This window comes from Daucus carota, chromosome 3 (genome assembly GCF_001625215.2).
Source record: "Daucus carota subsp. sativus chromosome 3, DH1 v3.0, whole genome shotgun sequence".
NCBI classification, from domain to species: Eukaryota; Viridiplantae; Streptophyta; class Magnoliopsida; order Apiales; family Apiaceae; genus Daucus; species Daucus carota.
The window spans coordinates 62,981,238-63,006,941 of NC_030383.2; the positions used below are offsets into that span (position 1 = coordinate 62,981,238).

General features: G+C 32.9%; 3 protein-coding genes and 1 long non-coding RNA gene across 6 annotated transcripts; 3 read left to right on the plus strand and 1 right to left on the minus strand.

The window, feature by feature from the left end:
- Window positions 1-369: 369 nt before the first annotated feature.
- LOC108212939 (ankyrin repeat-containing protein At5g02620-like) lies at window positions 370-2,601 on the minus strand. The gene is made up of 2 exons (XM_017384651.2): window positions 1,977-2,601; window positions 370-1,666 (listed from the first exon to the last, which is right to left on the minus strand). Exons 1-2 carry the CDS (start codon window positions 2,541-2,543, stop codon window positions 752-754), a joined length of 1,482 nt encoding a protein of 493 aa, XP_017240140.2. The 5' UTR covers window positions 2,544-2,601; the 3' UTR covers window positions 370-751.
- An 8,881-nt stretch (window positions 2,602-11,482) lies between these two features.
- LOC108213803 (uncharacterized) lies at window positions 11,483-12,094 on the plus strand. Its single transcript, XR_001805381.2, has 2 exons — window positions 11,483-11,617; window positions 11,702-12,094. It is a non-coding gene; the product is annotated as an uncharacterized LOC108213803 (long non-coding RNA).
- Window positions 12,095-14,820: 2,726 nt separating this feature from the next.
- Window positions 14,821-20,024, plus strand: LOC108215204 (nuclear transport factor 2). Its single transcript, XM_017387592.2, has 9 exons — window positions 14,821-15,042; window positions 15,713-15,847; window positions 16,400-16,919; window positions 17,464-17,708; window positions 17,858-18,038; window positions 18,765-18,886; window positions 18,968-19,033; window positions 19,456-19,543; window positions 19,677-20,024. Exons 1-9 carry the CDS (start codon window positions 15,013-15,015, stop codon window positions 19,766-19,768), a joined length of 1,479 nt encoding a protein of 492 aa, XP_017243081.1. The 5' UTR covers window positions 14,821-15,012; the 3' UTR covers window positions 19,769-20,024.
- Window positions 20,025-21,687: 1,663 nt separating this feature from the next.
- LOC108210551 (hypothetical protein At1g04090) lies at window positions 21,688-24,833 on the plus strand. Of its 3 annotated transcripts, none has more exons than XM_017381884.2 (3): window positions 21,688-21,749; window positions 21,955-22,064; window positions 22,740-24,833. In XM_017381884.2, exons 1-3 carry the CDS (start codon window positions 21,703-21,705, stop codon window positions 24,341-24,343), a joined length of 1,761 nt encoding a protein of 586 aa, XP_017237373.2. In that variant the 5' UTR covers window positions 21,688-21,702; the 3' UTR covers window positions 24,344-24,833. The 3 variants fall into 3 exon arrangements, with proteins under 3 accessions (XP_017237373.2, XP_017237372.1, XP_017237371.1); XM_017381883.2 differs by having other exon boundaries at window positions 21,688-21,743; XM_017381882.2 differs by lacking the exon at window positions 21,688-21,749 and having other exon boundaries at window positions 21,764-22,064.
- Window positions 24,834-25,704: the final 871 nt, after the last annotated feature.

Below are 25,704 nucleotides of genomic sequence, written 5' to 3' on the forward strand. Positions count from 1 at the left end.
TGAACAGAGGGATTAATACAAGTCAAAACTATGTCATTTTATTCAAGATTATATACTCAACTTTGTATTTGAAACATATTTTAATTTAAAATTAGTAATTTAGTGTCAGCGTGAAGGATTGATTTGTCTGCCTCCCACCTAATATTCGTTCAATTTTATTGATTGTTGTGTGATTGCACGCATGCAATTTTTTGGATAGACTTGGTGGCGTAACAAACTCTTTAAAAAATATAAAACAATGATTATCTTGTTTAAATATATGCACATGCTTATATAGACTATATATTATACTTCGCAAACTGTATTATTATACATTTCTGTTGACTTGTTAATTAAATAACCAACATTCATTCATGCTCTTGCCAAAGCACAATCGATACAGATGATGTTTGTCCCGGCTTCAAGCCCCCGTTTGTTTCTAACAAATATTATTTGTATAATAAGTTAGATTCTGATTTAAAGTCAAAAATAATCCACAAACTGACTAAAATCCAAAAATTAGTTTGAGATAAGGGAAACAAGGGAAGGATTGTTTTGTCATTGTTTTTCTATGTCCCTTGCTTATAATGCAAGATTAGAGAATACCACTTGAACTATCCAATCGTGCTCTCCAAGGAGTATTTAACACAAAAAGACTTGGCACGAAAAATTACTTGCTCAATCACAAGAAGGCAAAAACAAAGGAACTGAATGCAGCTAGCTAAGGCTTGTAAACTAAAAGACTTTGATAACATTCTTACATATATTTCCATCACACAATATGAGTATCTGGTGTGCTGATGACAGTGTTAGCGTCTTCATACGTATTGACCTTGTTCCTTGCACCTATCCTCCTAATTATTTTCATCACTATGGAACGGACGTAAGGATAAGCAGCAACCAGAAGGGCAACCACAATCATCCCTATCCACGCGAGAAATCCTATTACAAGTACCAAATCCGTTTTGTTGTACTTGTAAGAAGCCTCCAAGCCTTTACTGTAACCTGGGCTTGTGGCCACAACTGCACATACATAGGCAGTAGTCATTGATGTGAGTGTTAACCACATAGCCCCCCTAATAAAAAGAACAAAGATCTTCTTTTTCAGAGCATAACCACTTACATACAGAAATATCACACTTAGAGCAGCCATGAAGGAGATGGTGTTAGATATCCAGAATGCATCACTCAATCCCGGCCAGAAGTAGGCTAGTAGGGAACCCCCAGGTGGAAGAAACAGAACACTCTCCGTGGAATTACTATCCAGGGAGTTAATAAATGCATCACTAAATGCATCAGCATCGAATCCAGTAACACCACCGGGTGGGCTAATAGCTGCTGTGTATGCCATAGCAGCTATCACGGATGCTCCTACCAGTAAGGTATCGTCTCTACGTTCCACTTCCTCGTGAAAGATGGCAGAGTTTTTCACCTCCTTCCACAGGTTTAACAGCTTACTATGATGGCCCGATTCTACTCCGTCTTCCCCGGGAATCAGTAGGCTAGTTGGCGTTGCTGCTGTGGCTGATTTAGCCCTCGTAGTACCAGCTGAGATAAGGAACTCCCTAATTTCCTTATTTTTCACATCTTTGGGCATCTCCTCGATTATGTCCAAAGCTGTGAGACCACCTTTATTTACAGCATTGACATCAACTTCACTTCTACACTTAACTAGGTATTTTATTATCTGAAGTGAAGTAGAGAGAATAAGATTAGTAGTAATCTATGGTATCATATATCAGATTATAAATACATTCATGCATGTTTTACCTAGGTAATTATAAATAGCTATAAGATTGTGGTTGGGAACATATATTTCATTTCAAATGACATGATTTAAGGTGTCATTTTAAATTCTCAGCTTTATAATAATATTTGAATGTGTTGAATTTCAAATGAAATTCAAATCCAACTTTCTTTGTGTATCCAAACATGTCATTTGATCAAATCCAGGATTTCAGATGAAATTTAAGTTCCCAAACATGTCACTATTTTACCTGGATTCGTCCCAAAGCTGTGGCCGAGTGTAGTATAGTATTGCCGTCGTCATGTTTGATGTTTGACAAATCCTGATCATTTGATTCTAGAATAAGAATGAGAACATCCAAACGGTTATACTTGACACACAACTGCAACATGGTCCTTTCTTGATCAGACTCAGAGTCGACTTTAAGCAACTCACTAACACACTCATCTTGACCTTTAAACACAGCCAAATGAAGAGGAGTCCTTCCATCCTCATCACAAAGTCGGCACATGTTCTCATCATACTCTATCAACAGTTTAACGATACTCGGGTATCCATTTGCAGATGCCAAATGAAGAGCAGAACGACCTTGTAGATCTAGATTTTTTTCAAAATCAGGCTTATAAGAAAGGAAAGACTTAACAAATTCAAGATGACCTAACATAGAAGCTAGATGCAAGGGTGTTTGGTTAAAGGTAGAAGACAACGAAACCCTAGCAAGAGTAAATTTATCTCCTTGTATCAATGCCTCCAACGCATCTACATCTCCTTCATAACATGCATCGTACAGCTTCTTCTCCATCACCTCGTTATTCATACCTTATGCCTACAACTCAAATATAGAAGAAAATACAGTTACAAAGTTTTGTACAGAATGGTACGGCCTGCTATATATTAGTTTAGAGACGAGTTTAGCTGAGTAATGTAATGAGAGCAAATTAAATAAGAAGCTAAAAATTTTTATGTGTCTCTCGTTAACCTCCTGGAAGCACATATATATAAGGTTTCGAAATCGTCTAAACTTAATTAGTTTCAGTAAGATAATCAAAGTCGTCTGTGATAATTAAGTTTCAGTCGTACTTGACCTTGCTCCTAGAAGCAGCTTCTGCTCCTGAGAGTGAAACCTGAAATTTTTTTAAAGATCCACAGGCTCCTTGAGCCACCCTATAATTACATCATTCTCTAGTAGTTATATCTGTTTGAATCTTTCTTGCATGTACATAGTCCACGCAGGTGTTAAAAAATAAAATGGTACATATATATTCAGTTACTTTTTTATGTAGCAACTTGTTTGAGTTACAATAAGAATAACATTGTTGTCTGTGTTCCCCATCTCTTACGTACATGCATCCACTTGAGTTACATCCAGAATTGCAGAACATATCAAAACCAAGATTTATAAATGTAAAGAATTGGATTGGACATCCTAAAAAGTAAAGTGTAGAGAAATGGTTGGGACGGAGAGAGTAATATTTATCGATCCTGAATTAACATATTAGTTTATATGAGTGTATGCAGTGATACGTCAACAACCTATCAACACAAGACTGTCAGGTCCGGATTCTGAGAACAGGTCAGTCTTCACACCCTAGCTCCTGGAAGCTGCAGCTTCCTTCAAACATTTAAGGATCCATAAGCTCAAGTGCCACATCATTCTGTAGTTATAGTATTAGTATTCGGTAACAACTTGTTTAATTGAGTTGGGAATTCGTAGCTCATCTCTTACGTGTACATGCATCCACTTGAGTTAGCATCCAGAACATATGAGAACCAAGATGCAGATTCTTTATAGCAGAACTTATTAATATACTGCAAGACTAAATTACTATATCTTGCTGCATGCATGTGTGAATTACAATATTGAATTACAAGCCCTACCGCTAGCAACCTGCTCATAAGTCATAACTTTAAAGAAATTATCAAGGTTTAACTTGGTCAGCTGGTACGAGTTATTATCATTAAAGAATACCTTAAACACGCCATGGCCAGCAGCAAGTTGGCCTCTGGGAACTTATCAACAAGACACACTTGAGTGTTCCGATGGTGAATTAGGTTGCATCACGAAAATTAAAATTCGCGTTTTGTGGTGCGGTTTGATGTCGGACGGGAATTTTATGCTGTTTGAGACTTTGAGTGGTTTTTTGATCAAGTCTAGAGAGAAACATTTGCTCACTGACCACGGCATGAATTCTTGTTCAAATAGGGGTTAAATATTGAAATGGTCACTGAAATGGATCGGTCATATATCATTCCGTTCACCGATCTTAACAATGTATAATTTGAATTACTTAAGTTACAATAAATATCAAATAAGTAACTCCAAATATGAAATCAAGCAATAAATGTATTATTTAGAGAATTCTGCACATTATTTTTGAATGTTAGCATAATCAAGTAAAAGGTTACGAATTCTGGTATTTATGATAATATATTAAGATTTTATCAAGTTTATTTACTATTCATTCTTAATTAAAAAAAATTGGAGAAAAATGTAATTAGGGACTGGGAGACCATAAAGACTCTCTGCTCAAGACACAACACAAGCTGGTATCGTACAATTTCTTACAGGAATTTTTCAAAGACGACTTTGTATGTTGAATGATTATTAACACTACAGGAATTTCAGTGGCCAGCAGCAAGTTGCCCGCTTGTTTGACTCTCAAGTAAACTTATAGAAACTCAAATTATATATATTCAGGTTTGTTGCTGCTATAATTCTATATCTTCATTTCTTCATTCATATCTTTATAACCCTCGAATATCCTTGAGATCCATTCATTTCTCTATAATCTTCGAACTTCAATATATTCAGCTGCTACAATAACTGATCACTACCTACATTTGCGTTATATTGATCCAAACCTTTATATTTTACAAAGAATCTTTCATCGTCTGTCATGGATAATGATCAGAAGAACCAGCCGCAAGGTTTGTCTTACTAAGTTTTAATTTTTATTATAAGTTATTTATCCATTTTCATTGTTACTAATCCTAATTACGTAAAATTTTGTGACAGCAGATGCGTATTTAGACCCATGTGTAGCTCCGCCATCAGTCGATTCCCTAATAAAAGATGTCAGCGCAGCTTCCCTGCTGGTTGATTGCCCAGCTAATGATCAGAAGAACCAGCCGCAAGGTTTGTGTTACGAACTTGCTTGGTTTAACTTATTTAGTTTCATTAAACTAGAGAAAATGCTTCATACACAAAATTAGGTACAAAAATATTTACAAAATGAGGACGTGGTAAGTTTTAATTGGAAATTGGAATGGGCCTACCTCTGTATATGCATTATTTAATAGCACCAATTAAACCGTTTCACCTTAATTATCATCTCATTTTGTGCAAAATTTTGTATCCAATTTGGTGAATGTAGCACTACTCTTGAACTAACTGTTATTTTCCTTTAATCTTGGAACAGCTGATGTGTCCAGAGACCCCCGTGCAGCTCCGCCACCAGTCTGCTGCCCCTCAAAATCTGACCATAATGCAGCTCCCGAAGCAATAGGTCCTCCGGTAACTTTGAAAGATGACGATGAATGTTCCGACTTACTCCAGTGCCTCGCCCAGCTAACTCGTCTGGTTATATGCTGTGTTTTTTCTGAATTATTCTAAAGCGTATGTATCTTCAGGCTCAAACGATGGTCTTCATTTTCATTTGTAATCTATGTTTAGTATGTATAACTAAGCTGGAAGATCTGCCTAATTTAGCTTCGTATTCATTTTATTCTTTTCTAATCAAGGGGAAGCCCTAAGGATAGATTGAATTATTAATATTTAATTTTTAACAAAATATAGCAATCTCTTCAAGAGTTTACTCCCTCCGTCCCATTTTAACTGCTTTTGACTTTTTTACACGTATTTTAAGATGTTAAAAAAATCACATCTTGACATAATTATTCTTTATAAAATTTATATCAAATAAAAGTTTAGAATCTAAACTTTTATTTGATATAAGAATTGAATTTTTTAAGTGAGTATAGATATTGTTTTTTCACACCTCAATATACGTGTCAGAAAGTCAAACATCAGTTAAAATGGGACAGAGGGAGTATGAAATATGAAGTCAAAACACCGTTATCAAGTAAAATTACACCACCGTGACTTTATCGATGTAATAAATTACTCTAGTAAATGCAGCAAGAACATGGAACGAGTAGGATCTCACGGAGCCCGCTCAAAATTTGAAACATATAGTATGATATAAAAATGAAAACATGAAATAACATATATGTGTGTATGCATGTATATATATTATATTTTTTGAGATCCCGGATTTCATTTATTATAATATTCATCTTTACAAAAAAAAGTGAATCAAATTCAATATATGACATATTTGAAATTTAGTGGGGATACACAAAATTTCAAATGCGGTTTATGAAAAATTCAGACCGCAATCGAATCACGAAAATTAAAAATCGCGTTTTCTGGTGCGATTTGGTGTCGTGCAGAAGGTTTATGTTGTTTGAGTGGTTTTTTATATCAAGCCTAAAGAGAAACATCTACTAACTGACCGAGGCATGACTTCTTGTTCAAATAGGGGTTAAATATCGAAATGGTCACCGAAGTGGAGGTTATGTATCACTTCATTCATCGATCTTAACAGGTATAATTTGAATTACTAAAATCACAATAAATATCAAATAATTAACTCTAAATATGAATTCAAACAATAAATATATTATTTATAGAGTTCTGCACATTATTTCGAATGCTACCACAATCAAGTAAAAGGTTATGACTTCTAGTGTTTATGATAATATATTAAGATTTTATCAAGTGTATTTACTATTTATTTTTAATTAAAATAAAGAAAATAACTATATAATAAAAAATAAATAGCAAATAAACTTGATAAAATCTGAATATATAATCATAAATACAAGAAGTCATACCTTTTATTTGGTTGTACTTTGTAGTAACACATGCAAGAATAATGCTTAGAATTCTATAAATAATATTTTTGCTCCTTGAACTTATATTTAGAGGTACTTGATTGATATTTATTATGATTTTCATGATTCAAATAATATTCCACTAACATCGGTGAACGAAGTGACATATATATGACCTCCAGTGACCACTTTGATATTTAACCCGTTTAAATACTATTAGTTTTGTATCATCGAAATCCCTCACTACTTGCGCGGCAATGAGTCACCAGAGATGTGTGGGGAAGGGGGACGTGAGTTTTGAATAAAGCAGGTCACCGATTCGTTCCACAACCTCGTATGATCCTAGAGCCTCAAACACAGTATACTAATGGAAACCTTATCAATGCAAAGACACAAGTCTTGTGTCCCACCGACCAAAAGAAGCTGGTCTCGCACAGTATCTTTCAGGAACTTTTCAAAGACGACTTTGTATATTGAATGATTATTAACATTAAAGGAATTTCAGTGGCCAGCAGCAAGTTGCCCGCTTGTTCGACTACAGAAACTCGCAATATATATTGAGATCAGCTGCTGCTATAATTCCATATCTTCATTTCTTCATTCATTTCTTTCTAACCTTCGAACATTCTTTAGTGAATCAGTGTATTTAATTAGCTGCGACTACCACTGATCTCTACCTACATTTACCTTTTATCGATTTAAACCTTTAAATTGATCAGAGAATATTCATTTATGATGGATAATGATCAGAAGAACCAGCAGCAAGGTCTGTGTTACTAAGTTTTTCATTTTAAGTTATTTATGAATTTTCATTGTTACTAACCCTAATTACGTAAAATTTTGTGACAGCAGATGTGTATTTAGACCCATGTGTAGCTCCCCCACCTGTCGATTCCCCCACAAAAGATGTCGTCAATGCAGGTGCCCCACCGGTTGTCGGTTGCTCCACAAAAGATGAAGATGCAACCACAAAAGCTGCCATGAATAATGATCAGAAGAACCAGCAGGGTTAGTGTTACAAAATTCTTATTCAACTTAATTATTCATTTTCAAATTTTTAATTAAACTAATTATTATTATCACATTAGGTTTTGCGACGGCAGATTGGTCTTTCGACCCATGTACAGCTCCCCCACATGTCGATTTCCCCAAAAAAGACGCCCAAGCAGCTCCTCCACCGGGGGCAGCCTCAACAGATGACTATGAATGTTCGGACTTGTTCCGATGTCTTGGCAAGCTTACCCGTCTGATTATATGCTGCTTCTGCGTTATATCTGAATTAATGTAGTTATATCTGAATTAATGTAATGCATATGCATGGTCTCTAGTCTCTACCCCAGGCTCAAATCAAGGGTCTTCATTTGTAATCTATGTTCAGTTGTATTCATAAAGCAGCTGGATCATCTGGTTCTAGCTTCGTCTTTGATTATAGTATTTTTTTAATTAATACGTTTTGAGGGAACAGATATTCACCGGAACGGTTGATTTATTCATATATTATTGCACAAAATAGATGGTGAAGATCTTTCAAGAGCTAATATATCATCTGAATTCAAAAGGCTGGATCAGCTGGCTTTAGATTCCCAATTTGTTATACTTTGGCGTATTCGATTGGGATTTTAAAGAATTTTTTTGAGGATATTCAATTGGGATTGTTTCAAATCCATTAAAATCTTTGGTATTCAATTGGTATTTTAAATGATGCTACAAAATCTGGTGGTATTTAATCAAGATTTTAAATTATGCTTAAAATTTGATGTATTCAATTGGGATTGTTTAAAATTCATTAAAATCTGACGGTATTCAAATGTTGATTGATTTTTTTGGATTTTATAAAATGATGGATTTTATGAGATTTGTTAGTGTATTATAAGTTTTTTAAAATCCCTAAGAATTATATCAACTCTACGACATTTTATCAAAAATCCGTATAAAATCAAAATCAAATACAATTCATTAAAAATACATAGATTACCCTTCTTAATCTTAATGAAAACGTTTTTAATAAATACTTATGCTTTTGTTTGTCTGAGTTGAAAATAGTGAGTTAATACATCTCGACTGAGAGTATGTTTGTCTCGGTTAATCCCGGGCTTTTAGCCATTTTCGACTTTAAATTAAAAATTATCTTTTCACGTAATAAGTCAGGAGTCGGCTTAAAGTTAGAAATAATCCACAAACTGAAACTAACTTAAAGTTACAAATTAGTTTGAGGTACTTTTTTTAATAAATTAATTTTTTTTAATTATTTTTCTTTTATAAAAATTACTCATAATATATAAAATATCTATGAATCACTTTTGTTAGGGTTGGAGTTTTCAGAATGTTACATGAAAGTGACTGGACTTCAAAAATAGTAAATGCGTGGTCGGCCTTTACCTCCTCTTTTTAGCAAGGTAGTGTCCATCAAGAGCCCTTAGTTGAGTGCCGCTAATTAATCATAAATAAATAAAATGAAGGCTAATATCAGGCAAATCATTATACATTTATATCCTAAAAAGCTAAAATCTGTGAAAAATCACATCTCGTTATCTCCACTTAATTAACTGAAAATCCTAACCCTTCGTAAAAACCTAATTACAAAAACTCAAGTAAATCAAAATCTTGAATCGAAGAGAAATGGAGAGAAAGGCTTATAATTGAAGATATATTGCTAATTTGCCGAGAAGTATAGGGAACTTGTTGAATCTGATTTGGATGGAGGCTCTGGATCTGGCCAAAGGTGCAGTTCCTAAGAGATACATCGTTAAAGAAATATCGCAAGAGCTTGACAAAGCAAGATATCTTGAGTGGGAGCAAGAATCTACTAACTTCTGGTTTAAAATCGGTTTCAGGTATTTCTAACTTTAAATCGATTTCTGATTTATGATTTCAGTTTAAAATAAGAAACAATTTTAAATCCCGATTTTAAGGCTTTAAGATGGGACAAACTGTAGAATATAAAACTGATTTTTATTAATTCTTATTCTTCTAAAAAAGAGATTACATCCATATTTATAACAAACGTACTTGACTCCTAACAATACTCTGCTACTTCTAATAAATCTGCTAAAATAAGATAGACTCAATACCTCCTACAAACTCTCTATAACTCCAACAATCATCCAACTACTACAATCTAAAATTAATCCTCAAAATAAATAACTAAACAAATAATAATAATAAATAAATTTAAGATTATTCCAACACAAACCGGCTCTATTCTAGTTCCACTACAAGAATATGGGTCATTTACGACGGATAACTTACGACGGATCTTTATGCAGATGGGACTTTCCCTGAACCTGTGTATATACTTGGTGCATTTTTATGCCTATGCTTAACTACATATGCAGATGGGACTTTCCTGTTCAGCTCCATTTGCTCAAACATATATTCACAGCTTCGTCCAATCTAGCCATATCCACTTTACCGACCTTGCTAAAGGAATCAATACAGATATTGAAGAGAACTATATCCGAATTACAGGAGTTGCTTCTCATCTCATCTCATCAACCCGCCCCTCCCTACACATCATCAAAGAACTGTCCAAGAAAAAAACTGTCCAAGAAAGAAAAAAAACCAATCCTCTCTCTCGCTACCAAACCTCCTCCTTTCTTATTTCATCAACTCAATTTAAAAGTGATTTATGGATTATTTATAAATTATGGTTAATTTTTATCAAAAAACGTTTTAAAAAATTAAGTCATTGAAAAAAATATCTCAAACTAATTTCTGGCTTTAACACACACTTAGCTCGCCTCATAACATAGCGAATGGCACGAAAGGTAACGACTGAAATTAGTAGGAGAAACAATTTCATCCAAACGCACATAAGCAACGGATACTTTTAGCTAGTGATGATTCTCTGTCATATTGTAGCTGACCGCAATAAACGTCTACTCTCCGTTTCATTCATTTGTATACACTTATATTATATTATTTCATATTTATTTAATAACTTTTATAAAATTTATTTCTGTAAGTTTTTTTAAATATATGCAGAATCCTTTAAATGTATACTTCTGACCCCGACAGAGCCATGATCGAAAATGAAACCGCAATCACGTAAAGTCCAGTGGGCAGTGGCTGATGCATAAGAATTTATTTTAGAAAAAGATAAGATTTTATATATATATTTCTCAAATAAACCCTTATTTAACGGTCCGGCATAAGACACAAGCCTATCAGTTTGATTATTCAAGATCTTTGTCATATCATTTGGTAGAGTCTTGGTCTCTTGGACACTAGCCACTGATAATACACAAAAAAGAAACATGCATGAGCCGCCAGCAAGTTGGCCAGAATTTCTAGGAACTTATCAACACGCATATTAGAACAGGTTTGGCTGAACTTATTACTTATAAGTTAACGTGACTTATTTAATAAATTGAGAGGTTATAATAGCTGTTTGGATAATTTTGACTTATTAATGACCGGTGAGTTATTAAAAATATAATAATAAAAATAAAAGTGATTTATGGATAATAATGGGGCCGTTTGGCTGAGCTTAAAATAAGTGCTTCTTGCTTAAAATAAAAAAGTGAAGTAGAAGTTAGAAGTTAGTTAAGACTTATAAGTGATTAAAGTGTTTGGCAAAAAAGTAGAAGTCATGAAACAAAAGCTAGGAATCGTAGCTTTTTTTAAGTGCTCCTCGACTTTTTACACAAACGGTACGAATAAGTGCTTCCAACTTAAAAGTCCAGAAGCGGGGCTTAAAAGCCCCGCCAAACACCCACAATGACTTTTGCTTAATTTTTATCAAAAAAACATTTAAAAAAATTAAGTCATTAAAAAAAGTACTTCAAACTACTTGTGACTTTAAGTTTCTGACTTATTACACAAACAGACATTTTTCAATTTAAAATTAGAAACCTTTTAGGCTCTCTATATATTGGGCTGCTACTACAACTTAGTTAATTCATAGCTAGCTACATTCATATCTCTCTTCGAAATAAAATTAAAGCTACTGCAACATGAGGACTGTAATTGATGGTGATCAGAACCAGCTACCAGGTTTGTGTTACTATTTCTAGCTAGTTTCAACTTCTTAATTCAATCTTATAATGCTAATTAGCTGGAATTACGCGTAATTTGCAGCTGCAGACTCACATGTAGCTCCGGCACCTGTTGGTTATCCCACAAAAGATGGCGATGCAGCTCCCGCGGCATCTGGTCCAGTAGAAACTCAATCCAGAGATGGTCTTAGTGATTGTGCAAAGGTTGTTAAATGCTTGTTCGAGTGCTTGCAAGCCTGTCTTAATTAAGTAATTTATGAGACGTATTTATATATTTCCGAACTCTCTCTATGTGAAATTTCATTCTCATTTGTGTTCAGTCTGTACTGTGGCGCATTACTGAGAGAGCCAAGTACTTGTACTCTGGTTTCATATTCGTGTACTCTTTTATGAACTCTGTTATGTGTTTGAAAGAATGTAATATTAAGAAATGGCTGCAGCACAATTAGACAGCTCAAATTGCGAGTTTATCTTCTGTTATTTTAAAAAACTGTTCGAATTTGGCTCATCTTTAAAGTATTAGAACAAATAAGTCTTATAAGATATATAAGTCAAAACTTAGATCATCTTGAACCATATAGTCTCGTATCTGATCAAATGATATTATAAACAAAATTATAGATATTTTCATAAAATAATTATTAAATATAAATGTGTTAGCATAGTAACGAATTACTTTAATAGATGTTATCTTTTGTCAGTGATTCGAAGAACACTCGACTTTGATCATATTATTTTTTATAATTAATTATCTTGGGATTTTTAAAAAAATAGTTAAATATCAAACATTTTCTTAAAATAGCATAATAAATATTTTATGTAAAATTATATTATGTATCAATTATCTAATTTTGTTTTTAAGATTGTCTTATCTTAAGTTTTATATAATTTCAAAAAACACTTGTGATAATAAATTTTCCTAATTATTCTGTGTTTATTTAACATTTGTAAATATTTTCAGATTCATGTATTTTCAAATTAGCGTTTCAAAAAAAAATGTATTTTCAAATTATTTTAGTGGGATCGACAAATTCGTAAATCATCAACTGGTTTACAAATCCGAAACACATGACATCTTATTATAATAATTTAATTCATATAATATTAATAATATAAAAATATAAATTATATGTAAATAATATTTAATATATGTATATATTTTGAATAATATGTATTATTTTATATTTTTTATATACGACTATTTTTGCTTTGATCTTATTTTTTATCGGAACACAAGTAAAGGAAGAGGAATCTACAGTGAGGAAAGGGACAATGGCGGTCTTGCTTAGACCATCTCCAACCCATAACACCATTATGGTGTGAAAAATACGCCAATTTGGTGTGAAAACTACACCAAATCAAAATTTCACTCCAACCCATCAACACCATATCCTACACCAAAAAGAATCTTTTGCACATTAAATGGAATATTCTCTCTTTTTAAGTTATTTATATCATTATTGAATTTGTACTTAAATTTTAACATGTTCAATAAACAAGGACCTAAAATAATTATAAATTCATTAATAAATTCAAGAGGACAACTTAATTATATGAATTCCCATGCTCTTCCCATATGTGCTCGATCAAGGCGTTGCGAAGTTCAAAATGAGCTTCCTTATCTTTAATTTGTCGATATCTACTAAGAAAATCTTGAAATTCGTCATCTCCATTTCTTTCCATTTCGACAGCAGCAGAAGATGTTTCCACTTAATCATGTACATGCAAATTCAAGTCTCGTTCATCCTCAACTATCAAGTTGTGCATGATAATACATATGTGAGGGTATACATATGTGAGGTAATTTTAATCATTGTGTATTTTATTTTTAATCAAATCTATTTTAAAAACATATCTTCTATATAAGAATATAAATTTATTGATATTTGGAAATAAATAAAAAACTTGAGTAAAATAATAAAGAAAGAAAATTTAAAACAATTATGATTAAAGAATAAACAATATAACATAAAACAACTTTAATGGGACATAGATGTAATAATTTTGTTTTCATTAACATATGTGAGGGTATAGTAGGTATTTTGGAAAACTCCAAATTTGGTGTAAAAGTTGCACCAAATCAATACTTGACACCAAATTTGGTGTCAACCAATTCATTTGGTGTCAACTTTACACCAATTTAGTGTTGGGTTGGAGTGAATTTGACACCAAAATGGTGTTTTGGTGTTGGGTTGGAGTTGCCCTTAGCGCGAAGGAAACTAGTTCGGCGATAGCAGTCTTAAACTTTACATAGGCCAAAAATATGATGTATGAGCGCATTTCATCATAAATTCTTCTAAGATCCTACTAAACAAGTTATCATCTGACTTCATGTGTTAAACATGTCATTAGCATTTATCTTGAGTTAGGATTGAATTCTTTATGAGATTCATAATTATATTATTTATAGTTTTTTTATTTATAAAAAAAGCGAATTCGAAATTAAAATCATTTCAAGACTTCACTTGTACTTATGTGCTCTATATTAGCTTGAAATCAGCTCTCAAAAATATAACCATCCCTACCTTATCATGTCAATGACAAGCATTTTTTTGATTCTCGTTCAATTGTGACGGGGAGCAATCAAAAATCAAAAAACTCTCATTGCGTTTAAGGATAAGGATAATCGGACTCAAATTGATAGTTTTTATAATTTTAATTAATTTCAGTTCAATTTCACATTTGAATAAAAATTAAAATATATATACTAATAGTTTACGTAATTTGATATATATATATATATATATATATATATATATATATACATCATACATAATTTGTGTCATAAATAAAAATAAATTTACTTTATATATATAGTTAAGAGTGGATTTTAAATATTACTAATTAATAAGAAATTAACCTCATTCTGAAAAATATCATTAAATATTATATTTTACGTCAAGATCATGCATCAAGATTCAATTCTATCATCTTTGAAAAATAAAATTAATTATTTGTTTGGTAAAAAAAGTGAAATACTTTTAAAAATAAATATGTTTTCAGACTATCATTAATAACAAAACAAATTAATCAAATAATAATATTTACTCAAGATAAACTTAAAAAGAGACATTTTTTTTTTGAGTAAACTTAAAAAGAGACCTTAATCCATATGATGTCAAAAAGAGGATTTAAGAAAAGAATGTGACGTAAAAAATATGAGCTAGCAATTAGCATGATGAAGTGATGGACTTTAGAGTGAAAGATTGACTAATCAGTAATCATCTATTTTATCTCCTAATTTTATCTATACATACGTACAGATATATAGATTCAGATCTATTCCAATCTTTTTCTTATACCCTTCTACACAAACTCAAAGCTTGACTACCCTTTTTCTTTTATCTTATTTCTCAAGGGCTTTGAGCATTTTGGAGATTTTACGGTGCAATCATGGCTAGTGGTTACCCAGCGGCTTCTCAGGTGATTAAAGTTTCAATCTTTCTGTGAAATTTATTGTAAAGATTTAATCTTTTTGTGAAATTTGATCTAAAGATTCAATATTTTTCATGCCCATGTGTTGGATTTTTGGGTTGTGTGTGTAGTTAACTGATTAAAGTTCTTGGTTATTCTTTTTGAAGAAATTTAATCTAAAGATTGAATCTTTTTTATGACCATGTGTTGGATTTTGATTTGTCTATGTGTATTTAGCTGATTGAAGGTCTTGGTTAATCTTTTTGCAGAAAATTAATCATAAAGATTCAGTTTTTATGATGCCCATGTGATAATTGTATGATTATTGTGTGTGTATTACTATGTTTAGCTGATTGAAGTTCTTGGTCAATCTTTTTGCTGAAAGTTAGTCAAAAGATTCAATCTTTTTAATGCCCATGTGTTGAATTTTTGGTTTGTGTTAGCTGATTGAAGTTCTTGGTTAATTTGTTTGCAGGAAATTATACTATAAAGATTCAATCTTTTGATGCCCATGTGTTGTTTTTTGATTTGTGTATGTGTATTTAGCTGATTGAGATTCTTGGTTAATCTTTTTGCAGAAAATTATTCAGAAGATTCAATCTTTTAATTGCTCATGTGTTGATTTTTTGATTTGTGTATGTAAAGTTTGCTGATTGAGATTATTGGTTTATTTCTGCAGGTGGGTTCTTACTTTGTGAGTCAGTACTATCAAATTCTTCAACAGAAACCTGATTGTGTTCATCAGTATTACACTGGGTCAAGTACTGTTATTCGGGTTGATGGCGAATCGACTGAGACAGCTTCCGAGATTTTGGTAATTACTGCTTAAAAATCGGAGTTTTTTTGGTTGTTGTTATCTTGTTGTGTACTAGTATAGTGTTTATATGATAGTTTTAGTAAGAGTTGCTGCTCAGAGGAGTGAAATTTTGGGCCCAAAAATGATAATGGTATTTATTTTTGCTTGTTAAATTAGAGGTTTGTGTGAATGATACAAATACAGCTAACAAGATAAAACACATATTCAGCTATTAAGGCATTTATGGTTTGCGATAGCATTACTAAAGAGTAAGGATGTAATATAATGTAAAGAAAGGCTAATGATAGTGATAGTAAAATCGATTATTATGACTTTGTGATTGGTTATTAATGTTATAAAGCTCTGTATCTTGTTTCAGTTAGCTTGTATTGACAAGTTGGTTAGTCATTTTAAGATATATTTTCTGCAGAGATAACAAATTAAAGTTTCACATCATAGCTGAATTTTTCTTTTTAGCTTTCTGTCTGGCCATCATGACTGCTAGGTCTTTTATGTCAAAAGGTGGCGTAATTGTTGTGTATTTATTCATGTACTTTTTTTTATATGCAGCATATCCATACACTTATGATGTCAACAAACTTCACCGGAATTGAGATCAAAACAATAAATTCTCTTGATTCTTGGAATGGATGTATACTTGTAGTTGTTTCTGGATCTGTGAAGTCCAAGGAATTTATTGGACGAAAGAAGTTTGTGCAGACCTTTCTCCTTGCTCCTCAAGAGAAGGGTTTCTTTGTATTGAATGATATCTTCCACCTTCTTGATGAGGAGGCTGCTCATCAGCAGTCAGCACCCAAGCTACAAGAGAACAGAGTAGACTATCAGCAACCGACACCTGGATATCTGGATAACAGTGTTGATTACCAGCATTCAGCACCCGTTTATTCGGACAACAATGTTGATTACCAACATTCAACACCCCCATATTCAGAAAACATAGTTGATTACCAGCATCATCCAGGACAAACTTTACATGATGACATTGATTATCAGCATCAGGCACCCGTCTATTTTGACAATGGAGTTGATTCCCAGCAGACTAATCATATTCCTCTGTCAGAGTCCCCAGGTAATGTGGGTACATCTTGTTTATTTTGGCCCTGTTCATCTGTAGTTAAGTATGATACACAATGTAATGGAGTGCAGAGTGCTTAAGCATCATAAACAGGACTTGTTTCATTCTAGGTAGCATGTAGCAGGCTTTTCATAATGGTAGACAAATTGTTTATTAGTTCTGTCATGTGAATCTGAGTTAAATCGATCTACAAGTTTAGTGCAATTCTTACGGAATAGAAAAAATTGGTGAAAAATCTATATGATGATTTCTGCATATACACATCACATGTGTGTTTTCTTTCTTTACATAGTATATAGTGATGAAAGCTGAGCGATTAGTGTGTTTCAAAATGCAATTAAATTACCAATATATTTTACATCGAAGCTGTCCCATATTCTTTATGTAGAGAGTATGCTTGATGATAAATTTGATTAGCATGCATTAATATGCAATTAAGTTATCCATACATTTTACAAAGAAGCCATTCTATTTGCTTAATGCAAAGAATATGCTTGACAATAAATTTGATTATTGAAAAGCATGATTTCTACTTTAGATGTTACCAACTATGAGGTGGAAGTTAGCGAACATCTCAATTCGGTGCACTTTGAGGATGATGGCCCAGTAAATGAGTACAGTTTTCATGACCAGCAACAACAGGAGCCAGTCACGGACTATGTTCAAGCAGCTTCCGTGGAAGAGTCCCCTACTTCACATAATGTGGTGCATTATCAGCAAGGGTCTTCACCTGCTGCTGATGAACCCATTGCTGAACCACAAAAATTTTCGTATGCTTCAATAGTATGTATCTCCACCATCTGAGCTACTTTAATAGTTTAATGTCTCTGTTATCATATCGTTAATAGTGAATTTTTAATGGATTTGGTAATTTGTTATCATACAAATACTTGCTTTTGATTTTGTTCTTTCTTAATTTTATGTACATGAAGTTGCGTGCTTCAACGGGGAAACCCGCACCATTGGTTGTTGTTAATACATATCCTAAGAGTGCACCAGCTCCTGTTTCTGAGTGGGAGTCGCCGCCGCATACTAACAGTCAGCCATCAAACTCTGTGTCATCCTTTTTGCCTGATTCTAATGCAGAAGTAGTTGAAGAAGCATTCTCTCAAGGTGCGCCACTACTTCATGCTACTTTTTTATTTAGTATATCCTCCTGATGATCTATTTAATATGGCATTTGAGTTTTATTTGCTTGAGTGGATGTTATCATGGATTTTTATCAAGAACTATTGTTTACATGGTTTTACTGTTTGTTTCTAGCGGCAACTGACATGATATGATCTATTTTCTCACAACTAATAGTATTTTGTGCGAGAATTTAATTTACGAAGCTGAACTTGTCTGCTGGAACCTAATAGTTTTATAATGCACATTGTAGTAATAAAGGATATCAGTTTTTACTTTTTCCTGACAAATGACCAAATTGAAATCTGAAAGACTGAAATTGATTATTATTACATGGGATTGGACTTAACCTCTATTAGTTTAGGATAATTTTTTTTTTTTTTTAAATTGATGTAGTTCGGTTGTGGCATGTTATTCTCATTATGAATCTTGTGGCAGAGCTAACTGAATGGTGACCGTGGCAGAGCCAACTAATTGGTGACACATAAACTTGCTCCTTTACACATTTTTTAGTAAACAGACTAAGAATCTTTCTTTGATTGCCTATGTTTGTAAACAGATCTTTTAGTTGGGTAGTTTTTCATATTTTTTAATTAATATATGCATCCAGTAGCAGATACTGTTGCTACTTGTTTCTTGTATCAATTAATATATGATATCTTTCTTCAAGGAATTCGTCTATAATCTTTCTACCTTTTCTCTTCTTTCCAGTGGAATCTAAGTCGGTGTATGTCAAAAATTTGCCTCCGACTGTCTCTACTTCTGATATTCAGCAAGAGTTTGAAAACTTTGGGCGAATCAAACCTGATGGTGTTTTTATTAAGAATCGAAAGGTGGGAAGCATCCAGATCCCTTATCTTGCATATATGTGTAACTTCCTCCAGTCTTAATTCCAAAGCAAAAATTACTTGCAGGAACTTGGAGTGTGCTTTGCATTTGTCGAGTTCGAAGATGTTGAAAGTGTTCAAAACGCAATTAAGGTTTGGACTTCTATCACCGCTATGTATTATTACTTGTTATTTCGTTTATTTTACTTTTCCCAAAATTATATATCAGTTATTGGTTATTTGATTTAATATGTTGATCCCTAGTTATAACGTTGAACCATGCCAATGCCTACTTTATGTTACATTAGTATGTAGTTGCCTGTATCTAATTCACCTTCTTTATGATCTTTAACAAAATTAAATAATCTTTCAGATTCTTAATTGTAGTTGGCTTGAGTTGCCTAGTTGCAGGATACGCTATTTAGTTTTTAACTTGGCCTGTGTTTGATTGGTTTCCCATCTAGTTATGATATTGTGGGTATTGATTTACGTATATAACTGAGCAATTATCATTGGGAGCCTAGGTGCTGAACTTACTTTTAATGTTTGTATTTTTAATCTCATCTTTTTTATAGGCATCTCCAATACACTTGGTTGGTAGACAAGTTTACATCGAGGAGAGGAGACCAAGTAGCATGATGAGCATGTCACGTGGTGGTGGGAGTATGTTCTTAAACTTTATTACATTATAAACGTTATCTATTTGACATAAATTTTAGTGATCCATTAGTTAGCCATGTACACCATAAATTTGCATGTATTTAACTAACCAGGCATTTGAAATTGTCTTGATCAGGAAGAGGAAGGGGTAGAGGAAGTTATCAAACTGATGGGCGTTTTGGTGGACGGTCTTTTGGAAGAGGCAATAGTGGTCGTGGTTCATATTGATATGAACAGCCATGGAAAACCGAAAACAAATGGCCATATACCATCATGTACAAGCGCTGCAGCCATCTAAACAAGACCCAAAGTTTTGCTTTTTTGGTTCTGGCAGAGTAATTTTTGTTAATTGCTTTAAACTCCGAACACTTACCCGTCATGTTTTCAGGGAAAGAATTGTTGAATATGAGTTTTGCTTTTTACCAGGGTCGAGAGACAATTCTGTCCATTTTTCCAGTGTGCAGTTCTGGTTACGTTCCAGTAAGATCGTTTTTTACAAATATATTATATTTCAAAAAGGAAACATGGCATAGTATATACGTTTGATCAATTTCGACACCATGGTATCGTGTGCACACAATGTATACACATTAATACCTTTGTAAAATCAACTTGGGGTGCATTTCAGTAGCAATATTGGTTCTTGGCAAATATATATCTGTTGAAAGGTTCAGGTGTTGGTATGTCATTTCTCCTTCCATAAATCTTTTTGCAATGTGTAACAAGGAAAAATATATATGGCTGTGCTGGAACAGAGTGTGTGTGTGTGTGTGTTACATACGAGGGCAATCCGATATCTCAAGTGTTAAGATTTTATCTTCTGTTGTTCCAGATTCTATGCTCGATTCTTGCATTCGGAAACTGTTATTAGAACAGATATCAAAAGTATTCCAAAATTATTATTAGAACAGATATCAAAATTTGGAGATACAGCTATTTCAGTCTGCTGGATTAACTTTGATAGGCTGAAATTCACATGCAAGCCAGAGTGTAATTATCATATGGGACTATTTCTCAAAAGTAATCGAGGGTCAAAATAAAATTATATATTTTCTCGAGTTTTTGTTTAATATTATAATTTTTGACACATATTAAGGATCGAAATCATATATATTCAAAATATTTATTAGACAAATATTAAGCAAAATATAGTTCTTTTATCATACAGTAAAAAATATAAAAATGTGTAACTCAAATATTATATTGAAAATAATTTATTCAAGAATGATTGGTATTTAAAAGACAGAGAGGTACGTGTTTTGTGTCGACTGTTGAGTCAATTTGTTTGGTGGGAACCAGGAATAGACCGATCACCACAAAAATAACATGGGCACCAAAAAGTGAAGAGTTAGTTGTTTTTTATCTTTAATAAGAGTGGAAATAGTTCAAATTTATTTTAAATTATTCAAGTTATTTCTTCCTTGCTTGAAATTATAAATCATGATGTGATCGGATTACGCAATATTAATAGTCAATGCTTAAAAGCTCCTCTCTTTTCTTTTTTTTTAACTTTCAAACTATCATGTGATATTGACCATTTAACATATCATATTAAAAATTCATGCGATTATTAATGGTTATTGTATTTGTACAAGTCTCTCATAAATAATTTATTATATTTTGAATGATTATATATATATAATATACATTTTTTCGTTCACGTATTTTTTTTAGATAATTAGAAGAAAATGATTGATTAAAATAATATAAAATATCGATTATATAATATTTATTAAACGGGAAAATTTTATTTTATATCAAGACCGGACACAAGCAAATAATTATATATAAAATATATTATTTAACATAAATATATATGTGTGAAGTTTATAACAAATATCCATAAGATAGATAATATTGATAACCGTGACTTGACTAAAATTATGATTGGTTGTATTGTTCCGTTAGAATTAGGATTTTTCTACAAAATATTCGTAACTTTCGTTTATAATATATTTTATTTGTTTTTAATCAATAAAAGTTCATTAATATTTATTATCTTCTTAGTTCAATACAATTTTATAATTAATTTAAATATTAATTTTCACTAATACAAATTTAGAAAAATATTAAATAAATAATTGTAGAATTTTAATAAAGTGGATGAATACTATGCAAAGGAGGGAGTATATATACTTTCCTTTACCAAATTCACCGTCTCAATGTCCCAAACTGTAGATTCTGCTTCAATCACAATGAACAAGTACATGTAAAACTTAGCTGTATATACATAAATCCACACACTTGTATCCATCTATCTATATCTATATTCACTTTATTATTCTATTCTTTCTTTAATTCATGTCAGTGACAACCCCTGATAAATATCTTCTGAAAAAGCTTATGCTTTTAGCCAATTTGATTATAAAATTGTTGTGGGTTTTGATTGATTTTGCAATATATTGTATGAATAGGATGAAGAGGCTTGGATCCAAATGTTGTTACTGGAAAAAAGTGATCCACTTTTTGCATTCACACCCTCAATCTTTCTCTCTTCCTGCCCCTCTTCCACAATGGCCTCAAGGTTTGATTTTTATGCACATATATGTTGTATATGCATATGGGTTTAGAGTAATTTTGATTTTTGATACATGGGTTTTTTTCAGTTTTCTTGTTTGATTATGTTTTTTTTTATATGTTCTGATGTTTTTTAGTTTGATTGGCTGGTTGGAATTTGGGCGCAAGGTTATTTTTATGTAATTACATGTGTATTTCAACATGTGTTTAGTGTAATTTTGAGTTATAATACAAGGGTTTAATTAAATCTCTTGTTTGATTATGTTCTTGTTGGGTGCTTTTAGTTTGAGTGTCTGCTTGGGATTACTGGGCCAAAGGTTTGATTTTATACATGAACATGTATATTTACACATGCGTTTAGTATAATTCTGAGTTACAAGGCATGGGTTTGATTAATTATCTTGTTTGATCATGTTCTTGATGGTTGTTTTGAATGATTGGGCTTCTGGGGTTTTTGTGTTTTGGTCTGTGGATGTGTGAATTTGAAATTTAAGGTGTTTTCGATTTTTATTTGTTTTGGGAATTTGAATCTTTAAATTTTTAGGGTACTACTTTTCTCTTCTTTATATGTGTTAGCAGTTTGAGGTTGAGTCTTAAGTTTTAAGATTCTGTTCTTTGCATATTGAAAACACATTCATACAGTTAGGTTCTCATATTTCGATTTTTCTCCTTGAATGATCAGGTGAAGGATTTGGTACGGGGAAAATTAATTTGGGAGAAATTGAAGTTTGTGAAATTACAAATTTTGAATTTATATGGGGTTGCAACTTGACACAAGATAGTAAGAGAGGAATTAGCTTTTATAAGCCATATGGAGTTCCAAACGGGTACTTTATTCTTGGTTATTACTGTCAGTCTAACAGGAAGCCCATACGAGGGTTCGTTCTTGTGGCTCGGGAAGTTGGTACATCTGAAAAAGAGGATTCTGGTAGTAACAACCCTGATTACGCACCAGCTCTTATTAAGCCCCTTGATTATTCATTAGTTTGGTGTATAGATGAAAGGAGTAAGGATGGTGTTAATGGGTGTGCTTACTTCTGGTTTCCTCAAGCACCTGATGGTTATAAAGCTCTAGGATTTTTGGTCACTAACACACCTGAAAAGCCTGAGACACAGGAAATCAGATGTGTCCGAGCCGACTTGACAGACAACTGTGAAGCTTATCGTCAAATACTAAAAATCAATTCAAGATACTTGCAATTAACACTAGGAGTCTGGAGCACAAGACCCTGTGATCGTGGAATGCATGGGAAAGGTGTAACTGTGGGTACATTTTTCTGCAGCAGTCATTGGAGTTGTGGAGAACTAAATATTGCATGCTTGAAAAACCTGAATTCTAATCTGCATGCTATGCCAAATCTCAGTCAGCTTCATGCGTTAATTAATCATTATGGACCTACTGTTTTCTTTCACCCTGCTGAAGTTTACCTGCCTTCATCTGTTTCTTGGTTTTTCGAAAATGGAGCGCTATTGTACAGAAAGAACGTTTCACAGGGTGAGAGCATCAATTCCGAAGGTTCTAATTTGCCTGCTGGTGGAACAAATGATGGGGAGTATTGGATAGATTTGCCCAATGATGCCCGTAGAGAAACCGTCAAGCATGGAAATATAGCAAGTGCAAAACTTTATCTCCATGTAAAGCCGGCTTTTGGTGGTACATACACCGATATCGTGATGTGGGTCTTTTGCCCCTTCAATGGGCCTGGTATATTGAAACTCGAGTTTATGAATGTTAGTCTTGGCAAGATCGGGCAGCATGTAGGTGATTGGGAGCATTTTACTCTCAGAATAAGCAACTTTACAGGTGAGCTTTGGGGTATATATCTTTCACAGCACAGTGGTGGCCACTGGGTGGAAGTCACTGATCTAGAGTTCATAGAGGGAAATAAAGCTTGTATCTACTCCTCAAAATATGGGCACGCAAGCTTTGCTCATCCTGGAACTTACCTTCAGGGATCCTCTAAGATAGGAATTGGAATAAGAAACGACGCAGCTAAAAGTAATAATTTTGTCGAATCAAGTAGCCAGTATGAAATTATAGCAGCGGAGTATCTTGGTGATGGAGTTGTTACTGAGCCTTGCTGGTTGCAATATATGAGAGAGTGGGGTCCAAAGATAACATATGATTCAAGAACCGAGCTTGATAAAATTATCAGGCGTTTACCTCCGATGTTCAGAAATTCTGTGAAAAATGTTTTTGCCAAGTTTCCTAACGAGCTTTCTGGGGAGGAAGGTCCAACAGGACCAAAGGAAAAGAACAATTGGTTTGGAGATGAACGATGGTAGGTTTGTCTATAAGTAAGAAATTGTATCGTTAACACATACAGGAGATCCTAAACTGAGGTAGCTATGTTGGAAATTTAAGTAAATATTGTATATATGCGTGAGATAGTTAAGGCTTACCATTGTCACTCGGGTTGAAGGACCAAGCTATTCTGGATTCGGGATATGAGAACACAGGGAAGAGAAGAAGTTTGTGAAAGCATTTGGATATGATCACTACAGGCACAGTAAATATTCTTCTCTACAGGTACAATTAAGGAATATTGCAGTAGAAAGTCGTTTGATGTGTGTGATGGCCTTCTGATCGCAAACTTACCAAGAATACAGTAGGCTGTGAAAGATAGATTGTAGTTTTTTCATTGATTTATAAAATATAATGCTACCAAAGTTATTCTTGACATCCCTTAAATTTTATATCCTCCCCATGTAAAAATTTTAGCTGACAGTTATAAAAGCCGCCCAGTCTCTCATCGGCTTGGTGCGGATTTATATAGATTTCTTCGGCTAATCTTTCTAGCTTGCTTATAGAGATCTTGGCTTTCGGTGCTTGCGAGTTGCAAGTGCTCCTTTTGCAGTGGTCTGTGGTGGCATATTGATCCTGCCATCCCAGCACTAGTCCTGTTGTGTTTCATTAAGAACTGCGTTTGTAAGAGTTTGTCTTCGGATTGTGAGCTTGCCAATTTACCGATTACATTTTAATTTGATTATAAATTTCTGATTTATCAAAAAATATTTGATAAATTCTCAATAAATCTTGAACAGATATATGATCCGATTAGTTTCGATTCTCAATTTCTTCGATCAATCATGCTGGTGCTGTTGTGATGCTATCCTCGTATTTACTTTAATTAAAAGGTTTGCTGGAGTAAGAATTTGCATCAAGGCTTTATACCACTCTGATCATTCATGTTTGCGCGAACTGTACATAAACCACCAAAGTACAATTTTTGACGATTCAGCCATCAATACACATATAAAATATATGCATCTACACAATATGTATTTTTTATTTTGATAATTAATTTTAAATTTTATACACACACATGTTACACATCTTCATCCTCTAGAAATTTCTCTCCACAAATTTGCGTTCTTGAAATATTTTAATAAATAAAATCTTAAGTATGATATTCTTTCTATATTGTTTTATACTTCTGCTCACGAAATAATATTTTTAAAACCAATATTTTTAAAAATTATAATCAAAAAATTTAAAATATGTTTCACAAAAGCAACATCAATATAATAAAACAGAAGAAATACAGTTTTAACTCATACAAAATAAATTTCAAAAATAATTTACCAACAAAATAATATATCGCTAAAAGACTTTATAGTTATATACGATCACCCGATTTTGGGCC